This window comes from Myxocyprinus asiaticus, chromosome 48 (assembly GCF_019703515.2).
Source record: "Myxocyprinus asiaticus isolate MX2 ecotype Aquarium Trade chromosome 48, UBuf_Myxa_2, whole genome shotgun sequence".
Taxonomy (NCBI): domain Eukaryota; kingdom Metazoa; phylum Chordata; class Actinopteri; order Cypriniformes; family Catostomidae; genus Myxocyprinus; species Myxocyprinus asiaticus.
In genome coordinates, this window is record NC_059391.1 from 19832354 (window position 1) to 19858562 (window position 26209).

Here is a 26209-nt window from a genome sequence, read left to right on the forward strand (position 1 = left end):
TCTGCGCAAGGGCGTGATAGAGCCTGTCCCTCCAGTCGAGGTGAAGAAAGGGTTCTACAGCCCTTACTTCATCATACCAAAGAAAGGCGGTGGGTTGCGACCAATCCTGGACCTGCGAGTACTGAACCGGGCTTTGCACAGACTCCCGTTTAAGATGCTGATGCAAAAGTGCATTTTAGCAAGCGTCTGGCATCAAGATTGGTTCGCGGCGGTAGACCTAAAGGACGCGTACTTCCACATCTCGGTCTTACCTCGACACACCCTTCCTGCGGTTTGCCTTCAAAGACCAGGCGTACCAGTACAAGGTCCTCCCCTTCGGCCTGTCCTTGTCCCCTAACGTCTTCACGAAGGTCGCAGAGGCAGCCCTTGCCCCGCTAAGGGAAGTGGGCATCCACATCCTCAACTATCTCGACGACTGGCTGATCCTAGCTCACTCTCGAGAGTCACTGTGCGCACACAGGGGCCGCGTGCTTCGGTACCTCAGCCGACTGTGGCTTTGGGTCAACTGGGAAAAGAGCAAGCTCTCCCCGGTTCAGAACATCTCTTTTCTCGGTTTGGAGTTGGAAACCGAGAAATGATGACAGCGCGCCTCACGAACAAGCATGCACAGTCGGTGCTGAACTGTCTGAAGGCGTTCAGACAGAGAACAGCGGTTCCACTAAAACACTTTCAGAGGCTCCTGGGGCATATGGCATCCTCAGCGTTGGCCACACCACTCGGGTTGATGCATATGAGACCGCTTCAGCACTGGCTTCGGACTCGAATCCTGAGATGGGCATGGCGCCACGGGACACATCGCGTGATCATCACGCTGGTCTGTCGCCGCCTCTTCAGCCTTTGGATCGACCTGGCATTTCTACAGGCAGGAATTCCCCTAGAGCAGGTCTCCAGGCACGTCATGGTTACAACAGACGCCTCCAAGATGGGCTGGGGCGCCGTATGAAATGGGCACACAGCCGCTGGTCTTGGACTGGCCTGCGGCTGTGTTGGCACATCAACTGCCTGGAGTTGTTGGCAGTACTGCTCGCCCTGCGGAGGTTTCGGCCGTTGATCCAGGGCAAGCACGTGTTGGTCCGGACAGACAACACAGCGATGATAGCATACATCAACCGCCAAGGCGGTCTTCGCTCCCACTGCATGTCACAACTCGCCTGCCGTCTCCTCCTCTGGAGTCAGCAGCACCTCAAGTCGCTACGAGCCACTCACATCACGGGCGACCTCAACACTGCAGCAGACGTGCTGTCACGTCAGGTTACCCTCAGGGGAGAGTGGAGACTCCATCCTCAGGTGGTCCAGCTGATTTGGAGTCGATTCGGTCGAGCACAGGTAGATCTGTTTGCTTCCCGGGAATCCTCCCACTGCCCACTTTGGTATGCCCTGACTGAGGCACCTCTCGGTATAGAAGCATTGTCACACAGCTGGCCCCCTGGACTACGCAAGTATGCGTTTCCCCCAGTGAGCCTACTTGCACAGACCCTGTGCAAGGTCAGGGAGGACGGGGAGCAGGTCATCCTAGTAGCACCCTACTGGCCCACCCAGACATGGTTCTCGGATATCACGCTTCTCGCAACAGCCCCCCCCATGGCGAATTCCCCTGAGGAAGGACCTTCTTTCTCAGGGACGGGGCACCATCTGGCACCCACGACCAGACCTCTGGAATCTCCATGTCTGGCCCTTGGACGGGATGCGGAGGACTTAAGTGGCCTACCGCCCGCGGTGGTAGACATGATCACTCAGGCTAGGGCTCCCTCTACGAGGCGCCTGAATGCCTTGAAGTGGTGTCTGTTCGCTAAGTGGTGTTCTTCCCGATGCGAAGACGTGTGGCAGCCTCCTGGGCCCTGGCCAGTGGCGCCTCTTTGGCAGACATCTGCAGAGCAGCGGGCTGGGCAGCACCCAACACCTTTGCGAGGTTCTTCAATCTCCGGGTTGAGCTGGTCTTGTCCTGAGTAGTGGCAGGCATGAGCAGGTAAGATCCGGGACAACTGGCCGGGCGTACCGCTTGTGCATAGCACCTTTCCCCTTCCTTGAGGGGAAGACGTGCACTCTTGACTCCCAGTAGTGTTCACAGACTGTGATCCCTGGATGACTTTCCTCCTTAGCCCTGTGGCAGTCGAGTTTGCGGAGAAACTCGCTGCCAGCTCAGTAATTGCGCTAATGAGGCCCTGCACTGAGGTAGGTGCTCCGCATGTGATGGTTCCCCGAAGGCAACCCCATGTGATATTTTCTGCAAAATCGTCTCCCTGTCGATTTTGGGCGGGGTGTGATCTCCGCTGTGTCTTCCCCTTGGGAGTGACAACCCCCCGACATAGACACTTAGGGCTCCCAGTCAGTTAACAAATTCCACTCTTTTTGGGGAGAAAAAGAGAAGGAAAAGAAGCCTCGGCTGGGCTAGCCTGTCCACCTATTCGTTGGGCAGTTGACTTGTTCCTGAAGGACTGTTCGACGCTCATAAAGAGCATTGGGGGAGGTTACGTGATGGCCTGGTACACGGGCTACTGCACACAGCAGTCTGCCCGTCACACACCACCACTTCACGTAACACCGTTCAGTTAGTTGTGGCGTTTTGTATAGGGACCCCTAGTGTCACTACATCGACACAACGTTGAGTGAGTGACAGATAGGGAACGTCATGGTTACTTTCGTAACCTCCATTCCCTGATGGAGGGAATGAGACGTTGTGTCCCTCTTGCCCTAACGCTGAACTACCTGCTGAAATGGCCGGGACCTTATTTGGCTCCTCAGCACAAAACCTGAATGAGTGGTTGCATACCAGCTCCTTTTATACCCGTATGTCCGGGGGAGTGGCATGCAAATTCCACTCGCCAATTCTCATTGGCCTTTTAAAAAAAAGATCAGAGGTGTTTGGGGCTCCCAAGAGTGACCCCTAGTGTCACTACATCGACACAACGTCTTGTTCCCTCCAACAGGAAACGGAGGTTACGAAAGTAACCATGACGTTAACACATATTATGTTTACGTCTTGTGGATATACGTTTGTATTTTTGCATTTATGCGACTGGTCCCATTCACCTCTATCACAAGTGCCTTACTGTAATTATTCTATACTATAATTCAAAATAATTTTTTATGGAAATCAACATTATGTCACAAACGCTGTCAACTGAGTTTAATTTGTATTGAACCTGGAAAATTCCTTTAATAGATCAGACACTTTGACAAGAATTGTCTAATAAAAGCCATTTCTTAAGCAAAATGATAAAACACCACTATGAAACAGATCAGCAGAGAGAAATGAGAGGGGCACAGGTTTGGAATTGCCTTTTACTGAAGAAAAGGTTATGTGAATAAGCTTGCGTAACCTAGGAAACAGCTGAGAGAGCCGAAGTTGTCTTCATGACGAAGAGAACTGAGTTACTCCTTTTATTCCATCATGTGTGTTTGTGCTAGTGAATATGTGTATGTGTGTGTGAGAGGGATTGCCATTGTTCTAACTGAATAAAATTTGCTGAACATAAGTATTAAAGCAGGGGTATCAAACTCATTTCGAGGGCCTGATTGGACCAAGTGACATTGCTTGGGGTCTGAAGTTTATTTTTATAAATTATATTCACATATATGTACACATATTCACTCAGCCCCTCCGAGTAATTCAGTAAGTTAATTCACTGAAGGATTCGTCAAATTGATTCAAAACGAGAACTCGTGAATCACTGTTTTAAAAGTACCGGCTCATAAGAGTCATTTAGTCATGAATCGGACTAAACCAGTCACTGTGTTTGTTGTTGAATACAGCCAGCGAACACAACGCAATTGAAAGTAGTGCTGTTTTGGTGTTATTTCACGGTGCCTGCTTATTTATGTCACAACATTCAATTCAGACTGCAATCTCATAACTTGGGTAAAATATCATTTATTTAGTGACGCTGGTAGTTCAGCGGTGGAGCAAAGGAAAACTGGGGCAGGAAAATAGAAAGATGCTGTTTTCATAGCTAATACTGGGGTAAAAAGATACAATTTGTTTTTGCCCACCAGCCACAGTGGCTGTGAATGCCCAATTTCACAAGCCACTTTAAAGGTAAAGGTATATAAAACACCAATTCTGAAGCTGTAGTGAATTATGACACACATGACAATTCATTAATGCCGCTGCATGTCATTTGGTTTGTACGGTTATGTATTCAGCCACAAATGTTTGGAATTAAGCAACGTTGAATTCGCAATGCGTGTAAACGCGAACTGCTCCGTGGAAATCAAGCAAACTAAACTTAGAGCACCTCCTGAGATGGTCTGAAATCATTTGCAGCGTTCTCATGAATGACACTGTTTTCAGATGACTGAAACAGCAGAACCAGTGAGCACTCAGCATGTGCGTGTTCTATGTGAAGCGCTGCGCTTATGGGTGGAAAAGCGCCTCTGAATACACAGCGAATCAGAGTCATGCATCAACGGCTTTTTTCTTTTGTCTGTTCTTCAAAATGTAACCTAGTGTGTTTCTTCAAACGGGCATCATTGTGTCTGACAGCATTTTTTGTCACATGTCACTCCAAGATTTGTATAAGTCGCCCGCCACAGAAATAACCCACCACCGCGCATAAAATATCCACATTTGGCGGGTTGGTGGGTGCTAATTTTACTCTGAACAAAAGGAAAAACACGGAATTTACTAATTTCATTAACCAGAGGTTACATCACAAATACACACACAATTAGTTGAAGGGAATCAAGCAATCACCTACAAGAAAAAGAGAGAACTGCTCGCTCTTTGGGTGGAGATTTAATCTCAATAAACCATCTGAAACCGAACATAAACGCTAAGGAACTGAAACCTGCTTAAAATTATTAATAGTTCAATGGGACAGAAACAATGCAACATTACATCTAAAATTTATCATTGGACCTGTCCATGTTGTCATTATTTCTGTGAGAGAAACTTCACTGTGGGAACGTATGGCCATGGAACTTGTGTCACCCTCAGACTCTGTGAGCACTGAATTTCCTGCGTAATTAAAAGAAATTCCACTGATCATGCAAACTATAACATAACTACATACAACACATACAACATATTTATTTTTCCGCAAATCATCCCGCAGGCCAGAGATGACTCATTGGCGGGCCAGATCCGGTCTGTGGGCCGGATGTTTGACACCCTTGTACTAAAGCAAGTTGTAGTCAATGTGGGATAGGGAGTGAAGGACCCAAATGGAGAGCCGTGTCTGTTATCATTTTATGGTTTATTTCCTGCGTGCTGACTCTGTGCGGAGAGGATAAATGCCTGCTAATTTCAAAATACAGCTTTAATGTCAATCAGCTTGATCTGTTCAACATCTCTCCCCATTGTGGATACTGCGCATTCCAGAAGGTAACAGAATACAATATAACTCTACATTACATCTTATAACTTGACTGTAACAGAGTTCAATGGAAAGGAGGACGTGAGAACCGGCTTAACAATATAGATAATCTTTTAATAAAACAAAAAGACACAAACATAAACACATGCAGGTTAACTCTCTCTCTCTCTCGGACTGCCGCCTCCGGTCGCCTTTATCCCTCTCGAGGGCTTGATTAGCCTGATTAGGGGCTGGGTGTGCAGCATCACGACCCGGCCCCTCGCCCTCCTCCCTGCCACATTGACCTTTCTCACTGACCTCCAGTCTCTCAGCATGTCACAGGCTGGTAATGAGATTTGGGCTCATTTTAGTAGTGCTGGGACCAGATGTAGATAAAGCTCACAAAACAGCACAATCTCACCATGGCCACTTCATCTCGATAATCTTATTATGTTATAAGATTAGCCAAACACTACCAAGCAGAGCAATCAGAACAGGGACCTGATTTTGGTTTTAAAGATTCAGGACATGAAAGGAATAGTTCACCCTAATATGAATATTCTGTCATCATTTACTCGCCCTCATTCTAAACCTGTATCACTTTCTTTCTTCCTTGGAACATAAAAGAACATTTGAAAGGATTTGAAGAATGTCCACACTGCTCTTTCCCATTCAACGAAAAATGGACAAACAGCACCAAAAATCACAGACAGTCAGTATAAACGTAATCCATATGACACCAGCTGTTAATTTAATGTCTTCAAAAGGGAAACGATCACTTTTGGTGCGAAAAAACAAAACAAAACAATATTTTAGTACTTTTTAACCTAAATCATCGCTTCAGGTAAGCTTTAGGAGAGGGTGGAGTTCACGTGGTCTCTCGTGTGATGTATTCGCGTTGCCATGATACAGACGTAATCTCATGTTCTTTACTTGGTTGAGACATCCAGGATGAGCACACAAACGCACCGTGAGTAAAGAAACAAAAAAATACAGATCTAAACCAAAACCAACCAAGCTACTATACCTCATTCCTCCTCCTCACTTGTAAACAGCGCTGCGGCGCACATGCCTCAGTTCTCACGTGTTTCAAATGCCAATGCGATAACGTCAGGCGTGTACCGCTCCTGACCGGAAGCATGATTTAGAGTTTAAAAAAAAGTACTTAAATATTTATATTTTTTGCACCAAAATCGATCGTATAGTTTTAGAAGATTTTAACAGCTGGTGTCGTGTGGATGACATTTATGCTGACTGTCTGAAATTTTTGGAGCTTCAAAAGAGAAATCGCCATCCATTTTGCATTTTAAGGACCTACTGAGCTACGATATTTTTCAATTTTTCTTCAAATGTGTTCGAGTCTCTCTATGTGTCACGAAACTGTAAATAGGTTGAAGACAGCTTGGGATGCAAAACAGGATTTTGGGAGGTGATGTTTTATACATACACTTTCTTGTAGACACACACAGAACACCAATGTGCAGTTGTAAATTACTTATTACAATGTACAATGACATTATTATAATCATTTGTGATTTTGCAGTGCAATAACAGACAAACACGACATGCACAAACACACAATTCTTGACTGATGGATGTGTGTTACGAGCATCCCACACTTGATTAAAATCTGTTGAAATTAGCAGGCGGTTATCCTCTCCGCACAGAGTCAGCACACAGGAAATAAACCATAAAACGATAAGCCTTCCATTTGGCTAATCATATCAGTTCTGCTCAGGGTCGTTCTGGTCACACTGTCTCAATAAACACACACGTAAAAACAAGAACTCATAACCATGTATTTCATATCTCCTCCACAGTCCCCTAATGCACCACACAATGAGTTTATAGCACCATTCGAGCAGGAATCTTTTTCGAAACAACATTTGACTTACAATTAGTAACAGAAGTAGTTTGTGATATCATGTAGATTAGAACGGATTGGGATCACTGTAATAAATAATTTACTTCAATCACAGTCATTCCTCTCTGGAAAGTATTAGATTTCCTCCTGAGTTAAGATCAAAGTATACTTTGGTGTTCTGCATCCCTTCCAAATAGTGTTTTAATTTCTCTGTACATTTTACAGAGGTCATGTGAGAAAAAAAAAACACAGACATGTTTAATTAAAAAGGGATTAAAATCAAATCACAAAGTATGTCTGTGAAACAAAAATGTACCTAACCTTCTCAGGGAAAACCATTCCTGTTCGAATTGGGCTTATTCTTGCTGTTCTATTCAAGGGCCTTGGAGATTCTTGTGTGTGTGTGTGCTGTTCAACCAGCTTAGGTTTGTGAGCATGTGTGTGTGTGTGTGTGTGTGTGACAGAGAATCTACAGGGACCTCCATATTTCATAAAGTATGATTTTGTGTCACATCTGGTCACTTCCAGAAGAATAAAGATGTGTGCCACACACACTCTTTTACGCAAGGACTTACTTGACATGCACACACACTCGTATATATACTCGCTCACAAAGCCATTATGTAACAGTCTATCCATGTTCACCCTCATGGTTACATAATGCCACTCAGTGAACTAGGAGACCCCCTCCAGGTATCTCGACATAGTGTCTTTAGTCTAACTACTACTAACTACTAACTACTACTAACAGAACTTCCTGCATGCGGGAAGACTGCAACTATTTTATTTAGTCCATGAAAAAAACAAAAAAACAAAACAGGAGCCACCCATCTACAGACCAGCACAAAAACATCAACACAATGTTATAGTGTATAAGACTGACACGAAGATCAGTAAATGATTATGAGGTCTTCTGAAACTGTGCCCTTTTGGTAGCTGTGGCACAGTGGTATGTGCACATGCAATATAAACCGGGTGCAAGTCTGGCCTGTTTCATGCCCTGATCCCAGGCCTCTTTTTCACCCCTACTTTCCTGTCTATTCCTTATTGTCCAATCCTATATACTATGCTTATCCATGTGGTCTGTTAGATTACTTTACTTTGGTGACATATTTAAATCAGCACAATATTGCATCAACAATCTTCAATTTGAACAGGAAACCAAATGTTTAAGTTTACCAGACATAAAAACACATTTACATGATCATTGAATGTAAGATGTAAACTACGGTTACATCAACTAGCCCAAAAACTCTCACACGGGCCCTGGAATAGAGGGCCATCCTTATAGTTGAGCCCTGGCATGTCTTTCAGCTCAGGCAAACACACATCACATGCCTCTTAAATCACATGTCTTAATACTGCAGAGACTAAGAAATAAGAGAGACAGCTTGTGTCGTAACATTCACACTGACAGCGATTAAATCGCTGGAGGTTGCAGAGTGCTGTGTGGTTGCTAGTAGGCATTCCTATTCGACAGTACTCAACTGTAGTACTCAACTCAGACACTGGATCACTGTCTGCACCCCATTGGAAGTCACTCTGTCACTGTTCATTTGCATTAAGCTGAAATCTGCTCTACTTTGTCGCATCACTTACGGACACCGCTGTTCATGTCACCCTAAAATTCCAACTTGTATATTTGCATGCATATCAATACGCTGATGCATTCCCTTGCACTGTATATAACAGATTTGTATTTGTACATATATATATATATATATATATATATTGTCTTATTGTGTATTTCAATATATACTTGTATTTTATATTGGCTTTTTTTATTATTATATTATTATTATTATTATTATTATTATTTGTCTTGTTGCTGTATTATTTGTGCACTGGAATCTTCTGTCACCAAGAAAAATTCCTTGTATGTGTAAGCATACTTGGCAATAAAGCTCATTCTGATTTTGATAACTAAACAACTCAAATCTGACAACACAAGAAACCATGTTCACATCAGACTTGAAATGATCAGGTTATTCTCTGCTCATGCTGTCAAAACGAAAAAAGACATACATGCAACTATCGCACACATTCTATATTGCGGTAAAAAAAACTGGTAAAGGCGTTTACATGCAGAACGAAATTGAGGTAATAAGCAAAAATCTACTGGTGTAGATCAATTTATGCTAAAACCATTTATGACATTAACCTGAAAAAGGAAAACCATTTAAAGGTGTTTACCCAATCTTATTAAGCATAATTGTTGTTAGATTGTGCATGTTAATGTAACAGGAGCCAGCTGGTACATGATAGCTGTGCGGTATGTGTAAACCTCACTCCCCTGACCTCAAGAGGAGCAATAACAATTGACGCTAGAGGCTGTAACCTTTAGCCTCCTCGTTAGCATGCCCACCTCCCATGCTGGTTCGAATCCCGCTCGGAGCGGGTTTAGCAGGACTGGTTATATTAACGTGCTCATTGAAAATGTAGGACTTTTGGTTGCTTAGTCAATGTGAATCGCTGTCAATAGGATCACCCCTTGATATTACAGAATATAGAAATTTATTAATTACACAAGCATTGCAGTAAAATATAATTCTACATTTAGAGAAAACAAACATTCCACCAATATAGCAATTTTGGCCAATATAGCAATGTTCGGCCAAAAATCCATATTCCTTCAGTGTGCTATGGAAATTTTAGTTTCTATTTATAAATCTTGAAAAGGTGATACTGCTGTTTAATTACCGGAGCCAAAATGTAATTTTTCTTTCAATAATGTTTCATCATTAAAGTGACATGACTTCATTTCACGAAAGTCAAGCAACGATGTAGGGGGAAAGCAGATAATAAAACACTTGTGGGTCTTTGCTCATTTGTTCAGACATGTCAGTTATCTGTCAATTATATTTATAACATCATCAATTTGGACAACGTTATTCATAAGTGTATAAAGGTATGTCATAACACATGGTAATAAATAAAAAGCAATATAATGTGAATAAATAGCATATATTTAATGTGTATATACTAATGTTAGTTAATAAACACATCATAAGATTACGAAGCACAAACTTAATTCATACCACCAGACTACAATGTAAACATATAATTCAAATACACTAAAATGCCTCGGTCTCTTTCTGTGTATTCTTCATGAGTTAAAAGCAGCTCTTACATTCATACAGACGGAATCATCACAGATGTTTTGTAATTTTGTGACTAAATCAGACCAGAAAACAAACTAATGTCAAATTTGGCAATATTTGTGCTGTCTTCAGACTTGTACACACCTTTCCTGGGACTTGGCATGGATCAAAAGCATTTTTTGAGTTTTTTTCTTGATATTGTTTTACGGGTGTTTTTCCATTGACCGCCATTGTGTCCTCCTGCTGATGGTCACAAATATGGCACCTGCGGGGGGAAAGTGATGTCACTGAAACAGGTGAGATAGCCACTGTTTACTTTTATGTTCTGTCTGATAACCAATACGGTGACCAATATTATAAATCTATACTGTTTTGGTAATTGTTTTGTTTTTTTAATTCACATTAAAGTATAAGACTACTGTTTGAATTGGAAAAAATAATCCCTGGCATTAACTACATCCAATAATCAGACCAATGCCAAAAAAAAAAAAGAAAAAAAAAACTAATATTGGCTGATACAGATATTGTCACCAATATAGTGCAAATCCTTATTAAAAATCACTCTCAACTAGAGCACACGGCTCCCATATCTTAATCCGCATTTCAAATCCACTCTCATTACCGAACATGACCCCACACCAACATCACACTCTCTAATACGGACTAGAGAGCTCGCAATCACTGCATCTCTGGCCTGATTTAAAGATTTACAGAGAGTGTCAGAGGGCGATCATCCAGTCCAGATAAAACTTCATCCCTCCAAATGTAATCTCCTTCTTCTCTGTCCTCTCCAGAAAGGAGGGCACTCTTTTATCTTGAGTGTTCTAATTATGAAGAGTACAGGGGATCTGTACTCAACACACACACACACACACACTCATTTACAAGGATCTTCATCCATTTTCTAGCCTGCTTTGCTCTACGATAGCAGTGGAGCTATTGGCTTAGCTTGGCTTATGCTTAAAGAGAGGTTACATGATAAGACCTCTGTGGTCAAGTCCTCTATAGAGGAGATTAAACATAAGATACTGTGAGTGACTCATTGAGAGAATATAGAATTTTCATTAAAGATAGAAGGGCTGACTGCTTTCTGAATTTTAAATGCATATACAGTATATGCTGTAAATAGTGTTTCTGGATGACGATTATATATCCTGACACAAGTTACACAAGGCTTGTACGCAACTGCAACTTGTATTTACTTGAATTGAAATTAAAAGATATTACTTTGATATTACTTTGTATTCATTTGTCAACAGGCTTTATTTAAATGGTTATGGATGATTTGTTCTGACAAAGTTTTATTTACAAATTTTATTTAATTTTTATTATAATACAACTCTACTATGATGAAAATGTTTTCAATTTCAGAGTTCAAAGTCATTTTAATATATATATTTTTTAAAGTTCCAAGTGTAAGTTCAAGAGAAGCATGTTCATCTAGGCCTGCCAATCATATTTCAAGGATATATAAGCGCCTGCTTCCATGGCTCCGATGATGATTCTTCCGGCATCCCTCCACCTCCCCATCTCCATTGTTACGGGTCTTTTTGGGCCGTATTGGTTTTTCTTTTGTGTTTGTATTCTGTGTTGCAGATTGGTGGATTGGTGGTGAATGGAGTCGTTTGGTTCATCAATACTGATGTGATACACCTGTGTCAGTGGATGCTGCATGGCATTTAAGCGGCTCTCACCCAGTCTTCACTCTCCTCTTCCCCATTCAGACGTGTTCTTTTTGGTTTCTGTTGTTTCTGTTATAATTCATTTTATGTAAAAAAAATTTCTTTAATAAATTACTTTTTATTGAGCATTTAACCCATGTGTGGTGTCCCTCTTTGTCACGGCTTACGAGCCGGTCATGACAAATGGGCACTCGTCCACGATTTTTGTGGAAATTCTGAATGATCCCTTTGTTTTGCCGTGATTGTAAATTGAATTTAAGCACTTTTGTTAGTTTGTAGTAATTGGCTATTTGGTGGGTGTTGGTTGCTCACACTGATTTTGTCAGCCAAATGGTTACAAACTTTGTTTGTTGCGCTATTGTTAAGAACATTTGAATCCACCGTTGTTTGGGAGACACAGGTTGGGATTGTTTGGGTAAGAATTTTCTCATTTACTTTCTGCTCCTAATTTGAAATTTTGTGGGAGTTTTATTTGAAAATTCTTCGTTTGTTCTGTTTTGGGGAGATGACTGCAGCGGTTTGGACTTCATCTTTAGCCTAGGCTGAAGTAATTTGTTTTTCGCACTGTTAAAGGTAAGTGATCTTTTGGTTCGAACAGTGTGGGAGTTTGTGGGAGTTTGCATTAGCTGCCTTTTTGTTACCGTTTGTGTCCCTGTTAGGCTTAAGTGGCTTGATCCCCTTCTGGGACAAGTTCAGCTCATTGTAATTTGTTTGTTATTTTTGTGCGGTGACTGTGGGTAGAGCGGTGGTCTCGGGAGCACATCTGTGGCACGGGATGGTCACCAGCTTGCTGGTTGCTTTTACTGTGCCAGCAGGATTTAGTGCATAAATACCCCCCACCAGTAACTGCATGAAGATTTGGGTAAAGTCTTGTGTCTAGGTAGGATTGGGGAACCTTGTTCTTTACTTAATTCCTCCTGTTTTGGCCTTTATGATAATTTTATCTGCTGTTTGAATATAACTTGCTCAATTTTCATATGGCTAACTTGGTATTGTGATATTATTTGTTCACCGTCTGAAGCGTTGCTCGAGTCATGTACAAAAGATCAGTTACTGAAAATTGCTGAGCTTCATGAGATTGAAATAGGTGACAAATGTTTAAAAGATACAGTTAAAGAGATTCTCAAAGCAAATTTAGTTGATAAAGGAGTTCTTCTGGGTGAACAACCTTCAGTGCCACCTTTGTGCAGTTTGGCTCGCTCTTTAACGTTTGAGTAGCAAAAAGAGTTGTTGTTATTACAGCTTGAGTTAGAGCATGTAAAGCAACAAAGTGAACAAGGTAACTTTGAGCTTCAGAAATACCGTCTAGATTTGATTCGAGCAGGTAAACTTGTTAATGAGAGTCCTGCTGATTTTTCTCAGCGTGATCCTTCATTCGACACCGTCGGAAATTTACAGTTGTTACCAAAATTTAATGAAAGAGATCCTGATATATTTTTCACATTGTTTGAGCATGTGGCTGATGCAAAAGGTTGGCCTGGTAAAGAGCAAACACTGCTTTTACAATGTGTTCTTACTGGTAAGGCTCAAAGAGGTTTACTCTGCTTTGCTGGTATCAGAGAGTGAAAATTACACTACGGTTAAAGACGCTGTTCTAAAAGCTTATGAACTTGTACCAGAAGCATACCACCAAAAGTTAAGAACTTTGTCCAAAGGGGTGAATGAAGCTCACGTTGAGTTTGCCAGAGAGCTCACCACCCTGTTCAATCGTTGGTGTGTTGCCTCTGAGGTACAACCCTCACAGAACTGTCTGATTATGTTTTACCTTTCGACCAAATCAGAGATGTTGCTCATGGCTTTTTTTTGAAGGATGGAATGTTGATGAGAAAATGGATTCCTCATGGAGCCAGTTTTGCAGGTGACCCCATTACGCAGGTGGTAGTTCCCCTTAAATTCTGTCCTTTAGTCCTGCAGACTGCTCATGGTGACATTGCTAGTCATTGAGGTGTAAGGAAAACCTATGTCTGAATTTTGCACCATTTCTTGTGGCCAAAATTGAAAAAAGATATTGCTGTGTACAATAGAACGTGTCACACTTGCCAAATGCTGGGTAAGCCCAACCAGAAAATTAAATCTGCTCCATTGTTTCCTATTCCAGCTATTAGTCAGCCATTTGAGCATCTGATTGTTGTTTGTGTGGGTCCTCTGCCTCGATCAAAATCTGGCAGCATTTATTTGATTACAGTTATGTGTGCGTCAACACGATACCCGGCAGCTTATCCCCTCCGCACCATTACATCAAAATCTGTGGTGAAAGCTCTAACCCAGTTTATATCGGTCTTTGGCATTCCAAAAATTCTACAGTGACCAAGGCACTAATTTTACTTCTCACTTGATTTCTCAGGTGTTGCAGCAATTGCACACTAAGCACAACAAAGCAAGTGCCTATCTTGCTCAAAACCAGGGTGCTTTTCACCAGACACTTAAGTCTTTATTGCGTGCTTACTGTACGGAGATGGATTTGGGTTTTAGCCCAAACAATTTGGTGTTTGGACACACTGTTCATGGTCCTTTAGCAGTTTTGCGAGACAATTGGATGGAGACCATATCCCCCCCAAAATTTATTTAATTATGTGAATGACTTTAAGCGTAGGTTGTATGAGGCAGGTAAGATGGCAAAACAAAAATTGCTTTTATCTCAGAGAATAATGAAGTCTTTGATCGTCGAGCTGAATATCGGCAGTTTCCTCCTGGTGATCAGGTATTGGCTCTTTTCCTATAGGTGGTTCTCCGTTTCAAGCTCAGTTCACTGGCCCTTTGACTGTAGTTGAGAAGGTCTCTGAACTGAACTATTTGATCGCTACTCCTAATCTGAGAAAATCCACTCAGTTGTGCCATGTTAATTTGTTAAAGCCCTATTTTCATCATTCTAATTTACTGAATGTGTAAACTACTGATGCTAAACCAATGCTGGTAGTTGAAACGGTGTCACCCACTCCCTTAGGTGGTGATGTGGGTGAGGGAGTTTCACCTCCAGATGATGCTGTGCTGCTTGGTCGACTAAACAATTAAGGAATTTAGATGTTGTGTTTGCTCATTTAAATGTATCTTGTGCAGATTTGACGAGCCTGCTTTGTCGTTACAGTACTTTATTTTCTGATATACCTTCTCGTACCCACTTGGTGGAGCACGATATTGACGTTGGGGATGCTGAGCCCATTCGCCAGCCTTTCTATCGTGTTTCCCCAGAGAAACGTAAGCATCTAGATGCTGAAATTCAGTATATGCTTGATAATGATATCGCAAAACTTTCATTCTTAAGCTGGGCCTCAACCTACTTGCTTGTAAATAAATCTGATGGTACCTATTGTCTTTGTACTGATTACAGAAAGGTTAACAGGGTGACTAAGCCTGATTCTTTTCCACTTCCCCGAACAGAAGATTTTGTCGGCCAGGTTGGTTCGGCAAAGTTCGTGAGCAAATTTGATTTGCTCAAGGGCTACTGGCAAATTCCAATAACATCTTGTGCGCAAGAAATTTCTGCTTTTATTACTTCAGCAGGATTATTTTCGTACAACGTTACGAGTTTTGGTTTGCGGAATGCACCTGCTACATTTCAGAGGTTAATGAACAGGGTTGTTTTTGGTTTGGAGGGTATTACAGTTTATCTAAATGACATTGTTGTTTTCAGTGACTCCTGGGAGCAGCACTTGCGTCGCACTGCTTGTGGGGTTGGGGGGTGTCACTGTCCTTTTCTGCATCTCGTGGCACCGTTTTGTGGCCCAATCTTCATAATGCGGCAGCCCATTTCAGCTTATCGTGGCCCATTCGGCCCTGTTTCGCAGCCAGCCCTTCGGGAAAAGTCCCGGTTCTCCCGATGGCCAGTCCGCCCCTGTTGTAGCCCCTTTGACCGACCTGCTCAAGGCTAAAATGGAGTTCATTTGGACGTCCATCTGTCAGTGAGCTTTTGATGAGGTTAAATTATTTCTCACCTTCTGCACTGGACATACGTCACATTAACGGCTCTGACAACGTGTTGGCGGACACTTTGTCTAGAGCCCCCTTACCCTAAAGTTTTGTATTTTTTTGTTTGTTGCCCCCTACCCTGCTGATCCTTCTATTCTCTACCCTACACTTTGATTTTCTTAATTTGCTTCCACAGCACCAACGGTTGCTGAGGACTGAAGTCGTGGGGTGGACTAAGTGGTGGGATGATGCAGGGTACTGGCAATTTTTTAATTGTATTTAATGTTAGTTGGATCTCTTATAGATCTCTTTTTATGGGGGAGGGTGTTATAAAAGTATCAAATGCTGAAATTCATGAAGAAAAAAAACTTGCGATAAATAGAATGGAATAATCTTTTGCTATTTTTTTTTCTTTAAAAAAATAAGCAGTGAAACTATTTTGTTCTACAGAATTATTAATATTTAAAAACTTTTGTCCTTCAAGTCAAAGACAGGTGGTGTAACAAACATGCAGGTAGACACCTTTAAACCCCCATGACTGTGTAAAGTAAAAAAAAAAAAAAGATTTCCACATTTTACGGAAAGGCAACTTTTGTTCAGGTCAAATTAAGTAACCCTAAGAAAATCTCTTGCTATTTGTGATGCAAAGACTCACAATAATTGTAAAAAATTTTTTTACTTTAATGTCTTTTACTTTTAAAATTGTAAATTCTTTTTTTAGAAAATGCTAAAAATAATTTATCTTTTTTTAATTATGAAACCAACATGGAGACAAATATTTCATTTGAAAAAACTTGCCATCTGTTTCAAACTAGATATATAAAAGATTTTTCATTTGTATCTTATTGTGCAAGCATATTTGTCAGTGACCCATAACCAAACAAATACCATGGTGCAGTTATACCATGTTTGTTTATTTGTTTGTTTTTTTGGACACTAAATACCACAATATTCTTTTGAAGTACCAAACAGTACCATTTAAATACCATTGTACAGGAATAAGGTACACAACCAGTACCATGGTTTTACCACCATTGAACCAGTGCAGTACTAAGGGAAGACTGCATTGTCTCAGTAACACTTTACACTAAGGTCACATTCATTAACATTAGTTAATGCATTAAGTATCATGAGCATTAAATAATTTTTGTTAATGTTAGTTAATAAAAAATACAATTGTTAATTGTTAGTTCATGTTAGTTCATAGTACATTAACTAATGTTAACAAATACAACTTTTGATTTTAAAAATATATTAGTATATGAAATTAACATTAATTAAAATTAATAAATGCTGTAAAAGTTGTTGGTTCATGTTAACAAATGTTAAAAAATGGAAACTTATTGTAAAGTGTTACCATTGTCTCTCTACCATCTGTCCTGCAGGCATTGACAACAAGCCTATCTAGATTACCTCACTGCGCAGAAACTCTCAATACAATCTTGGGAGGGCCAAAATGAAGCAAGACAAAATCTCAAGAGGAAACTGTCATCCTGCAGTTAAATCCAGCTCTAAACTAATCATGAGAGCCGATTTCTAATTTCTAGAATGTAACAGAACTATTCTCCCTTGATAGTCGAACACTCAGGTATTGGAACCCATCACAGAGGTGTATTTTTGTATCAATACACATGGGAAAAGAACTGTTTAAACGCGGCCCAGTGCTGCACCCCCCCCCCCAAAAAAAAAAAAAAAAATCAAACTGCTGCCTCGCTTTCATCACCGCACTCAGACACAATGCTGGTGCTGGTGCTGTTGCTAGGCGACAGTTGCTCTGTGTTACAACATGAGACCTGGACCATAACATACATGCATGAGGCAGGTCAGCAACATCACTATATATATATATATATATATATATATATATATATATATATATATATATATAATTTATTTATTTTTAAGCATTATAAATAGGAACATCTGCTGGTCATACACTGCTTAAAAATGGAAATCACAATGCCTGAAATTCAGGCAGGAAGCTTTAAATTTAGTGTAAATGAGCAAACACTATGCACTGCTCTATACTTTGTTTACAGTGCGTGAGGAACAGGTTTTGGTGACAGGTTGTATGGTTATCAGGCCACGAGGACGCTTGAAGGCATCTCCTACAGTCCACAGACTTCCACCCTGCTGGTTCTCTCTGTGCACAGAGAACGTTCTGTAGAAAGAGCATTAGAGACTAGGAAAGATGTCCAACCATTACCAAACACGTCATCCGGCCATCATATTTAATGTTTCCAAGCTTCAGAGTTATATAACCAAAAATGGTTCTTTTTATGCCATGTTTAATTTTTTCTCACAGCATGACAGAGCAAAACCTTTTTAAGGACCAAAAATACAACCATGCTGCTTTTCTAAACAACTCAAATTGGAAAGCTGAAACATCTACAGCTAAATTAGATATGATGTGTGATGGATATGTAACGCATATGCAAATAATGTCAATGAACATTAATATCAAATTAATAACATTACATGGAAAGTTATGTAAAAGAAGATAAAATCAGCCTAAACAGAAAATAAAAAAACTCTTTGCAAGATTTTATTTGAACATGCCATTACATGTCACATCCATGACTGTGTTTAAATTTTTCCCACAGCATAACAGAGCAAAACCTTAACAAGGACCAAGAACACTACCATGCTGTCCTTCTCTTCTTCTTCTTCTTTTGGCTGCTCCCATTAGGGGTCGCCACAGCAGACCATCCGTGATCCGCATATTTGACTTGGCACAGGTTTTACGCTGGATGCCCTTCCTGACGCAACCCCCAGTGGCTGGGGGACTCTCACTCACACCTACAGGACAATTTAATGTCTCCAATTCACTTAACCTGCATGTTTTTGGACTTGTGGGGGAAACCGGAGCACATGCTGTCTTCTAAACATCTTAAATAAGGAAGCCATAACATTGAAGTTGAAGCATCTAGATCTGACATGTAATGCATTTGCAAATCATGTCAATGAATATTAATATCCTAAACTTGAAATACCAAATAATGGCCTGTTTAGACAAAAATACATTTTAAAAAAGCAAGATTGTGCTCAAACATGTCATTCCACGCCACATCCATGATTATATTTACCAGCAATTGAAATAAAACGTATATTCATCTTTTATTTATGATGGTGAGCTTTGCAAATGTGAAATAGGTCAGTAAACAATGATTATTTTATGGAATTGACAACACAAGCCTAGGGATACACTGTTAGCTCTTATAGCAATGCCTAATCTCACATGTCTACACTAAACTAAACTGTTCACATAATTTCAACAAAGAACTGGGGAAAATGAGAAGAGATGCATATAGCACAGGTAAGAAAAGATGCAAAAACCGATAAGAATGGCCAAATGAGAGTAAAGAGAGAGATATATTCATGCCCACACACCAAGGGCCAGTGGGTGTAGATATATTTTCAGTAAATCCATTACTCTATTTGGTAGCTTCCTGGTTGATCACCAACACCCTCCATAAGCTATACAGTTGAATATGTTCCTTACAGTTTCTTAAAGCCAATAAGATTAATCCCTTGTCTGTCAAAATCTCCAGGAAATGTTGGAGAGAGAACTTGCAGTTCACAGACTGTAAAACAAATAGCTAATTTTTAAAATGGTCATCTACAACCTACAAAATTTACTGCATGCATTCACCATAATCGTAATGCATTTGGCTTGAAACAAGGTCAATCTGCCAGAGTTTTGCCTTGCACAATCCGTAAGAATAGATCTTCCCTGGACACTAACACATTCATACACCAAGGTGTGAGAGAGCAAAACGGCACCATCCCTCAACCAGATGTGGGCAGTGAAGCTTGATTGTTTCCTGAGGGACTGATGGTCAATATCATCGACTGGACGATTAAAACGTGTTTATTGTTTCCGTGATATTTTGGGGGGAAGAGACGATAAATGAAATGATGTATACAAACACTCACTCTCTCTCTGTTATTCTAACCCTTCCCATTTTTACATACACAGTTCATGCATTGTGTCCGACTAAAATGGATTTTGGAGCCAATTCAACACTAGGGCCGAGACCATTTAACAGAGATGGGCCACTTGTATTAAAATGAATGGGAGAAATTGGAATGGCCAAAGGTCAACGGATGTAGAAAAGGAAGTCCTGCCTACAGGGGAAAGAGCCAATCACATTTTAGATAAAGAGATCACCTGCCAATCAACTTGAGAACGTGCATGCGCATTTGCAAGACAAGACAGGAAAATAGTGTGTTTTAGCATGGCCTGTGGTAAAGAAGCACAATTTATTATACCAGTGTTGTAAAATTTTACTGCTGATTTGAAATATTTTCTTTGATCATAATCTTGACCAACCGTTTTGGAGATTTCTGTCTTTCCCCATTCAAGTAGAAGTACAGCTGCCCAGCCTGCCTGAGAGCATTACAAAGATGGCCGCCGTGTGGACTGACTTGCTAAAAACTGACTGACTTTGACTAGGAGTAGAGACTATTTAGCAGAGACGGGCCACTTCTACTTCAATGATTGGGAGAAATTGGAACGCCCTACCAAGAGGCTCTAGTGCCCAACAGTCAACGGATGTAGAAAGTAAGTCCTGCCTTAAAGGTAAAAGAGCCAATCACATTTTAGATACAGACATCGCACAGAGATCGCCTGTCAATCAACTCGCTAACGAGCATGCGCATTAGCTATACAAGCCGGGAAAATTGCGTGTTTTAGAGTAATATAAGGTAGAGTAATGATTCCAGTATTATCAGATTTTATTGCTGATTTGAAATATGTTCTTTGATCATAATCTTGACCAACCATTTTTGAGATTTCTGTGTCCCCCTATTCAAGTAGATAGAAGCTGCACTGGCATGACTGGAAATAGCCTCCCGGGAGCATTCCAAAAATGGCCGACAGTGGACTGACTTGCTAGAAAGACTTTGCTAGGGGTTAGAATGCTGCATTTAAAAAATGCATAGACTGTTTATAAAATGGATAGTTCTGACTCAAAATTCCTGCTGAAAGACTCACACACCTATTATAAATACACACACGCACAAACATTCTATATTAGGTCACGGCCACACTAATCCGTTTTCTTAATGCCATTGTTTTCCAAAGTATATGATACTTGATTCCATTTCTCTCTTTTTTTTGTGTGTGTGTGGAGGAAAACGGCGTACCAGTGTGGATGAGAGGCATAAACGATGTGTTTCCAAATGAAAACAGATTAGCGTGGAAAGTGGCTGCAGTTAAACTAATGAACTACATTACTTGGCGGAGGAACATTTTATTATGATTATTATTATTATTAACATATTTATCTATTTAAATGTATCCTAGGTGACCGCCTAGCTTGCCTATGCCTAGAAACAGCCGTTTCCTACCTCTCATATCACTCTGAAATCTCTACAAATAAGATAATAAAACAATTTCAAATGAAAAAGAAAAAGTTTTTCATGTTCATTCATTAATTTATTTGGCAAGCAGTCGTTTAATTAGCTGGATGATAAACAGTCAGACGGTCAGTTTCGCAATGTAAACACCAAAATAACCGATGCAAACCAGTGGTTGAATTTAGCTATTTCGAGGTCTCTTTCATCTCACATAATAATGAAATTTCAACTCAAATCATTATTTCAGGTCTATTTAATTATTAATTTGGCAAGTGGCCATGTAACAAGTGGAATAATCTACATTCAGCAGGTCATTATCACAAAATAAACCCCTTCAGGGTTATTCAATACTGCTCCTCGTCAAGGTCCTGACCATTCTGTCTGGACTTATTTCCGATAATGACCTGCTGACTGTAGATTATCCCTTAGATATACACCTATGTTGTATTTTTATTCAGTACATACTGAGGGAGTAATGAGAGGACACAGAAACTGTTCTTTTATCATGGAGTCGATAATATGAGAATGCAGGCTGAATTTCCTGCAAATTTACATAATCAAAATGCAGCTTCTGCTGCTCTGTCATAGACACTCTGACTTAGATACATTTGACTCCTGGATTACCGTAAGGAGCTAATAATTCATGAAATCTTGGCCGCTCGTGAGTGCCAATCATTTTCCTCCCTTCTCTGCCCTTCCATGCACCACAGAGATCTTGGATCTGCACTGTGTGCTTGAACACAAAGCGAGTGCTCTCTTGAATTTTACATGCAAATGAACTTATTTTGCTGATATAGAGAGAAGGATGACATTCCAGATGCTTTTCATATCACATGGTCAGTCTTTGCTGATGTGTCAATTCAACCAGAACTGAATGGGGGAGAAGGTGTTTAGCAGATGAGCTCTATTTTGGCATCATGGGATTTGTAGAGCCCCAAGTGCATTTACAGTGTTAGTACACCCCCCCCCCCTCCAAAAAAAAAAAAAATTTCTGTCATAATTTACCTAACCTCATGTCATAAACCCAAATGACTTAATTTCATTCATTTAATGAAAGTGAATGGGTACAGAGTCTATCTGTCCCTAATATTCTGCCTAACATCTTGTTTTATGTTACCTGTTTGAACAAAAGTCATAAGGGGTTTGGAACAAAACATGGGTGAATAAATGATGACATAATTTACATTTTTGGGTGAACTATCCCTTTGATGTAGAATAGTTGAATAGTGAATAGTTCTTGCCAAAGCACAGAATAATCTGGTAAAGGTAACAGGATGTTCATCCTATGTTCAGATTTTAAATAGTCAATGAGAGCCCTTAAAATGACACCTCTTTGCTTGACAGGTTACAGATCCAGAGTACTTCGAGACATAAAAAATTGATAACATATAATAAATGTAAGATCACTCTCAGACAACTGTATCAAATTTAGACCCAACTTCTACAAAGAGTTAGACTGATGGGTAATCACTGGCCTGACATTTTCAACTTTTATATTAATTCAAAGAATCAAGGTTACAGCCTTTTCCATTTAAAGTGAGAATTAAAAAAGATAAGCAAGATAGCCTGTGCAAAGGTTAGAAGATTAAACGTAACCTAGACCAACGGCTCAGAGGAGCTCCCGAGACATCAAGAATTTGAGTTTTTGCATAGGACAGATCTCTGTGCCTTCACAGCTTTTTCCAGGTGTGCTCATCTCCTGCGTCTCTTAGCTTCTCTCTCATTAAAGATGTAACCATGACCTTTCCTCATATTCACAAGCTCAGGCTGTGCATAAACATTCTCCTGCTTGCACTAACGTGTGAATGATTCAGCAACTCAGATCAAGATGAAGTTCAGACATCACTCTCTTCAGCAGACCTCTCAATCCCTTCACCAAAGAGTAAAGTTGGTTTCAGAATTGCGGCAAAAATAAGCATCTATCTTTCAAGAAACTGTAAGCATGTGGAAACCCAATAGTAGGCTTACCTCGATGAGGAAGTCTCCAGTTCTCAGACCAGCTTTCCATGCCACCCCTCCTTCATCCACTGATTCCAGATACTGCAAAGCCGGAAAGGCTGGGGTCGGGGTGAACTCCTCGATGGGGGTGTCAGCTAAAGGTCCAGGCCAAGCCAGACAAGACAGAACCAATAAGATAGATTATAAAGATCAACAAAAGACAAATTGCTAGGTTTTAGGGCACAGGTTAAAGGTAGTTGACCCAAAATTGAAAATTCTGTCAAAATTTACACACCCTCAATGTTGTTCAAAACCTGCATGACTTTCTCTCTTCCACAGAACAAAAAAGGTAAATGTTTTAATAATATCCTAGGCACTCTTTTCCATATAATGAACGGTGGAGGAGGACTAGGGCTGTCAAGCTGCAAAAAAAAAAAAAAAAAAACACCATAAAAGTGTCATAAAATTGATCCATACAACTCATGGACTATATTCCAAGTCCTCTTAAGTCATACAATAGATTTCTGCAAGGAACTGACCAAAATGTCAGCATTTGAAGACTGAGAGTATAGCGCATGAGCAGTACGGACCACTTTTATGGTGTTTTTTCATTTTTTTTCATTTTAGAGCTTGACAGCCACAGTCCTCATTCACTTTCACTGTATGGAAAATATATGATATTCTTTTCTTATCCCCTTTCCTCTCAATTTGTAATGCCCAATACCCACTACTTAGTAGGTCCTCATGGTGGCATTGTTACTCACCTCAATCCGGGTGGTGGAGGACAAGTCTCAGTTGCCTCTGCTTCTGAGACCGTCAATCCACGCATCTTATCACGTGGCTCATTGTGCATAACACCGCGGAGACTCCACATGTGGAGGCTCGTGCTACTCTCCGCGAACCACGCACAACTTACCACGCGCCCCATTGAGAGCAAAAACCACTAATTGCGACCACGAGGAGGTTACCCCATGTGACTCTACCCTCCCTAGCAACCGGGCCAATTTGGTTGCTTAGAAGACCTGGCTGGAGTCACTCAGCACACTCTGGATTCGAACTCGTGACTCCAGGGGTGGTAGTCAGCGTCAATACTCGTGAGCTACCCAGGCCCCCCCAATATGGGATATTCTTTAAAAATTTACATTATGAGTTTCACAGAACAAAGAAAGTCAAACAGGTTTGGAACAACATAAGCATGTGTAAATAATGAGATGGTGACTTTTTTTTTTTTAAACCTAATCCTGGACTACATTACATTTTTATTCAAGATGAAACATCTGAAATAGAATGTTTCTTCAGTCCAGGATTAAGCTTTATATTAAGTCAAACTGACCATAGCATGCTCTTACATGATTAGCACACACAGTTTAAAAAAAAAAAAAAATACAATTCTTATGAAAATAAGTGATGTCAAAAGTGCCTTGGTAACACAATGGATAATGAGAGAGGCTAAACAAGAGCATCTGGTCTGATGATAAATGATGCAAGCTGCAATGCGTCCATCCAGCCAAATCAAAAATGAATGCAGGAGTTGGGACATTTATATAACCAGAGAAAATGCATGCATGGATGTTACCACTGACAAGAACTGGTCTGGATCCTGACAGAACAGAGGGCATCGCAAGAGCTGATGCAGAGAGCAGCCACAGTGCAACACTCTCGACTGACACTCTTAACTCCAAGTGCTGATTGTAAAAGCATTGCAGTTGTGGATGGGGGCCTGTGCAGTGGCTATTTGTGCAAACTAATTCTTACTGTATTTCTGAGTCACTGCATTGCATAAAAGTTTGTCAGAGTTTATATAAATGTATATATAATGCATTTGCATCATTTGTAAGTGCAATAAAACATAAATTAAGTGTCTTGAGAAATAGGGCAGCGAAGTGGTCTGTCAGGAAGCCCTCCAGCCAAAGTGCCAGAGCCCTAATGCAGTCCTCTGGCGCTGAATGTCCCCAGTGAAAAACACAAGCCAAGCACATGGAGCAGGGAGTGGGTGGGGGGCTGTGTTTACACTTCACATATTTTACAAAACCACTTAAATTCATTGCAAGCCAAGTGATGGAACCGCTGACACCAAGAGATGCACGAAGGGAGTTTGATCTTGCATTAATTCAGAAGTTCTTGTCATGGATGCAATGCATGCAACTCGAGCCACGCAGACACATCAAATCAGGTGTGCACGTGAAGGATGACGCGCCAGTGGTTTGAAATAAACAAAAATGACGTTAAGTGGGGTGGATAAAAAAAAAAAGACAACACGAGGGAGGGAAATAGAGAAATAGAGAGAAATGAACGACCAACACTGTTTAATTCTCTCAGGGTGTGAAACATGATGTGAGGAACAGCGGCGAAGACGACGATGGAGACGAGGGGTCCGTCTTTTTCCCCCTACCTTTCGCCCCTCGCAGCACGAAACCGAATCCCTCGTTATCCTTCTTCTGCAGCACGACCGTCTTTTCGTTGATAACGCAGTCGCTGTGGAGAAAATTCCGCGCATAACGACCGTTATTACAGCCTATCATCCTCATCTTCGCCATCGCCGCGCGCGCGGAGTGATGCTTCATCCTGACAGGCGTCGGCTGAGCGGAATTCATCATTTTTGCGAAGTGGCGAGAGTCGTAACCGTTGAAAAAACGCACAGCCGACTTTATCTGTCGAAGAAGAAGCTGTGACACCGGTTAAGAGAGGCAAGGCCCGGTCGCCTGCGAGATAGCGTGTCGTAAGCGCGAGACATAACCGCTAGATGAAGGATGGAAATCACCAGAGGAAAACATGAGCGGTAATCTTGGAGGAATGGGCATGAGAGAGAGAGAGAGAGAGAGAGAGAGAGAGAGACGGTTTACAGTGCCACGAATGAAGAGAGCGCGCGAAAGAGAGAGGGGAAGAATGTATGCAACTATGCATGTGTGTGCGCGCGCAATGGCCTTGAATGAGCGCGCTACAATAAACAATTTTATCTTTCCATTTAATGTAAATGTGTTCAGGAATTCATTTCGGCGACAAATTTTTTTAATCTCTTTTTGATAGGCATTAGTTGCTCATAATCTTGTCCAAATACGTCAT

The 26209-nt window shown here is 40.9% G+C and overlaps 1 protein-coding gene across 1 annotated transcript in view; it reads right to left on the reverse strand.

The window, feature by feature from the left end:
- Positions 1-25919, reverse strand: part of LOC127437782 (SH3 and multiple ankyrin repeat domains protein 2-like) — a 46629-nt gene extending 20710 nt beyond the window's left edge. Inside the window, exons 1-2 of the mRNA XM_051692957.1 lie at positions 25539-25919; positions 23177-23301 (exon numbers count right to left, since the gene is read on the reverse strand). Coding sequence (XP_051548917.1) covers positions 23177-23301; positions 25539-25743 — 330 coding nt within the window. The 5' untranslated portion in view covers positions 25744-25919. The remainder of the gene's footprint in view (positions 1-23176; positions 23302-25538) is intronic.
- Positions 25920-26209: the final 290 nt, after the last annotated feature.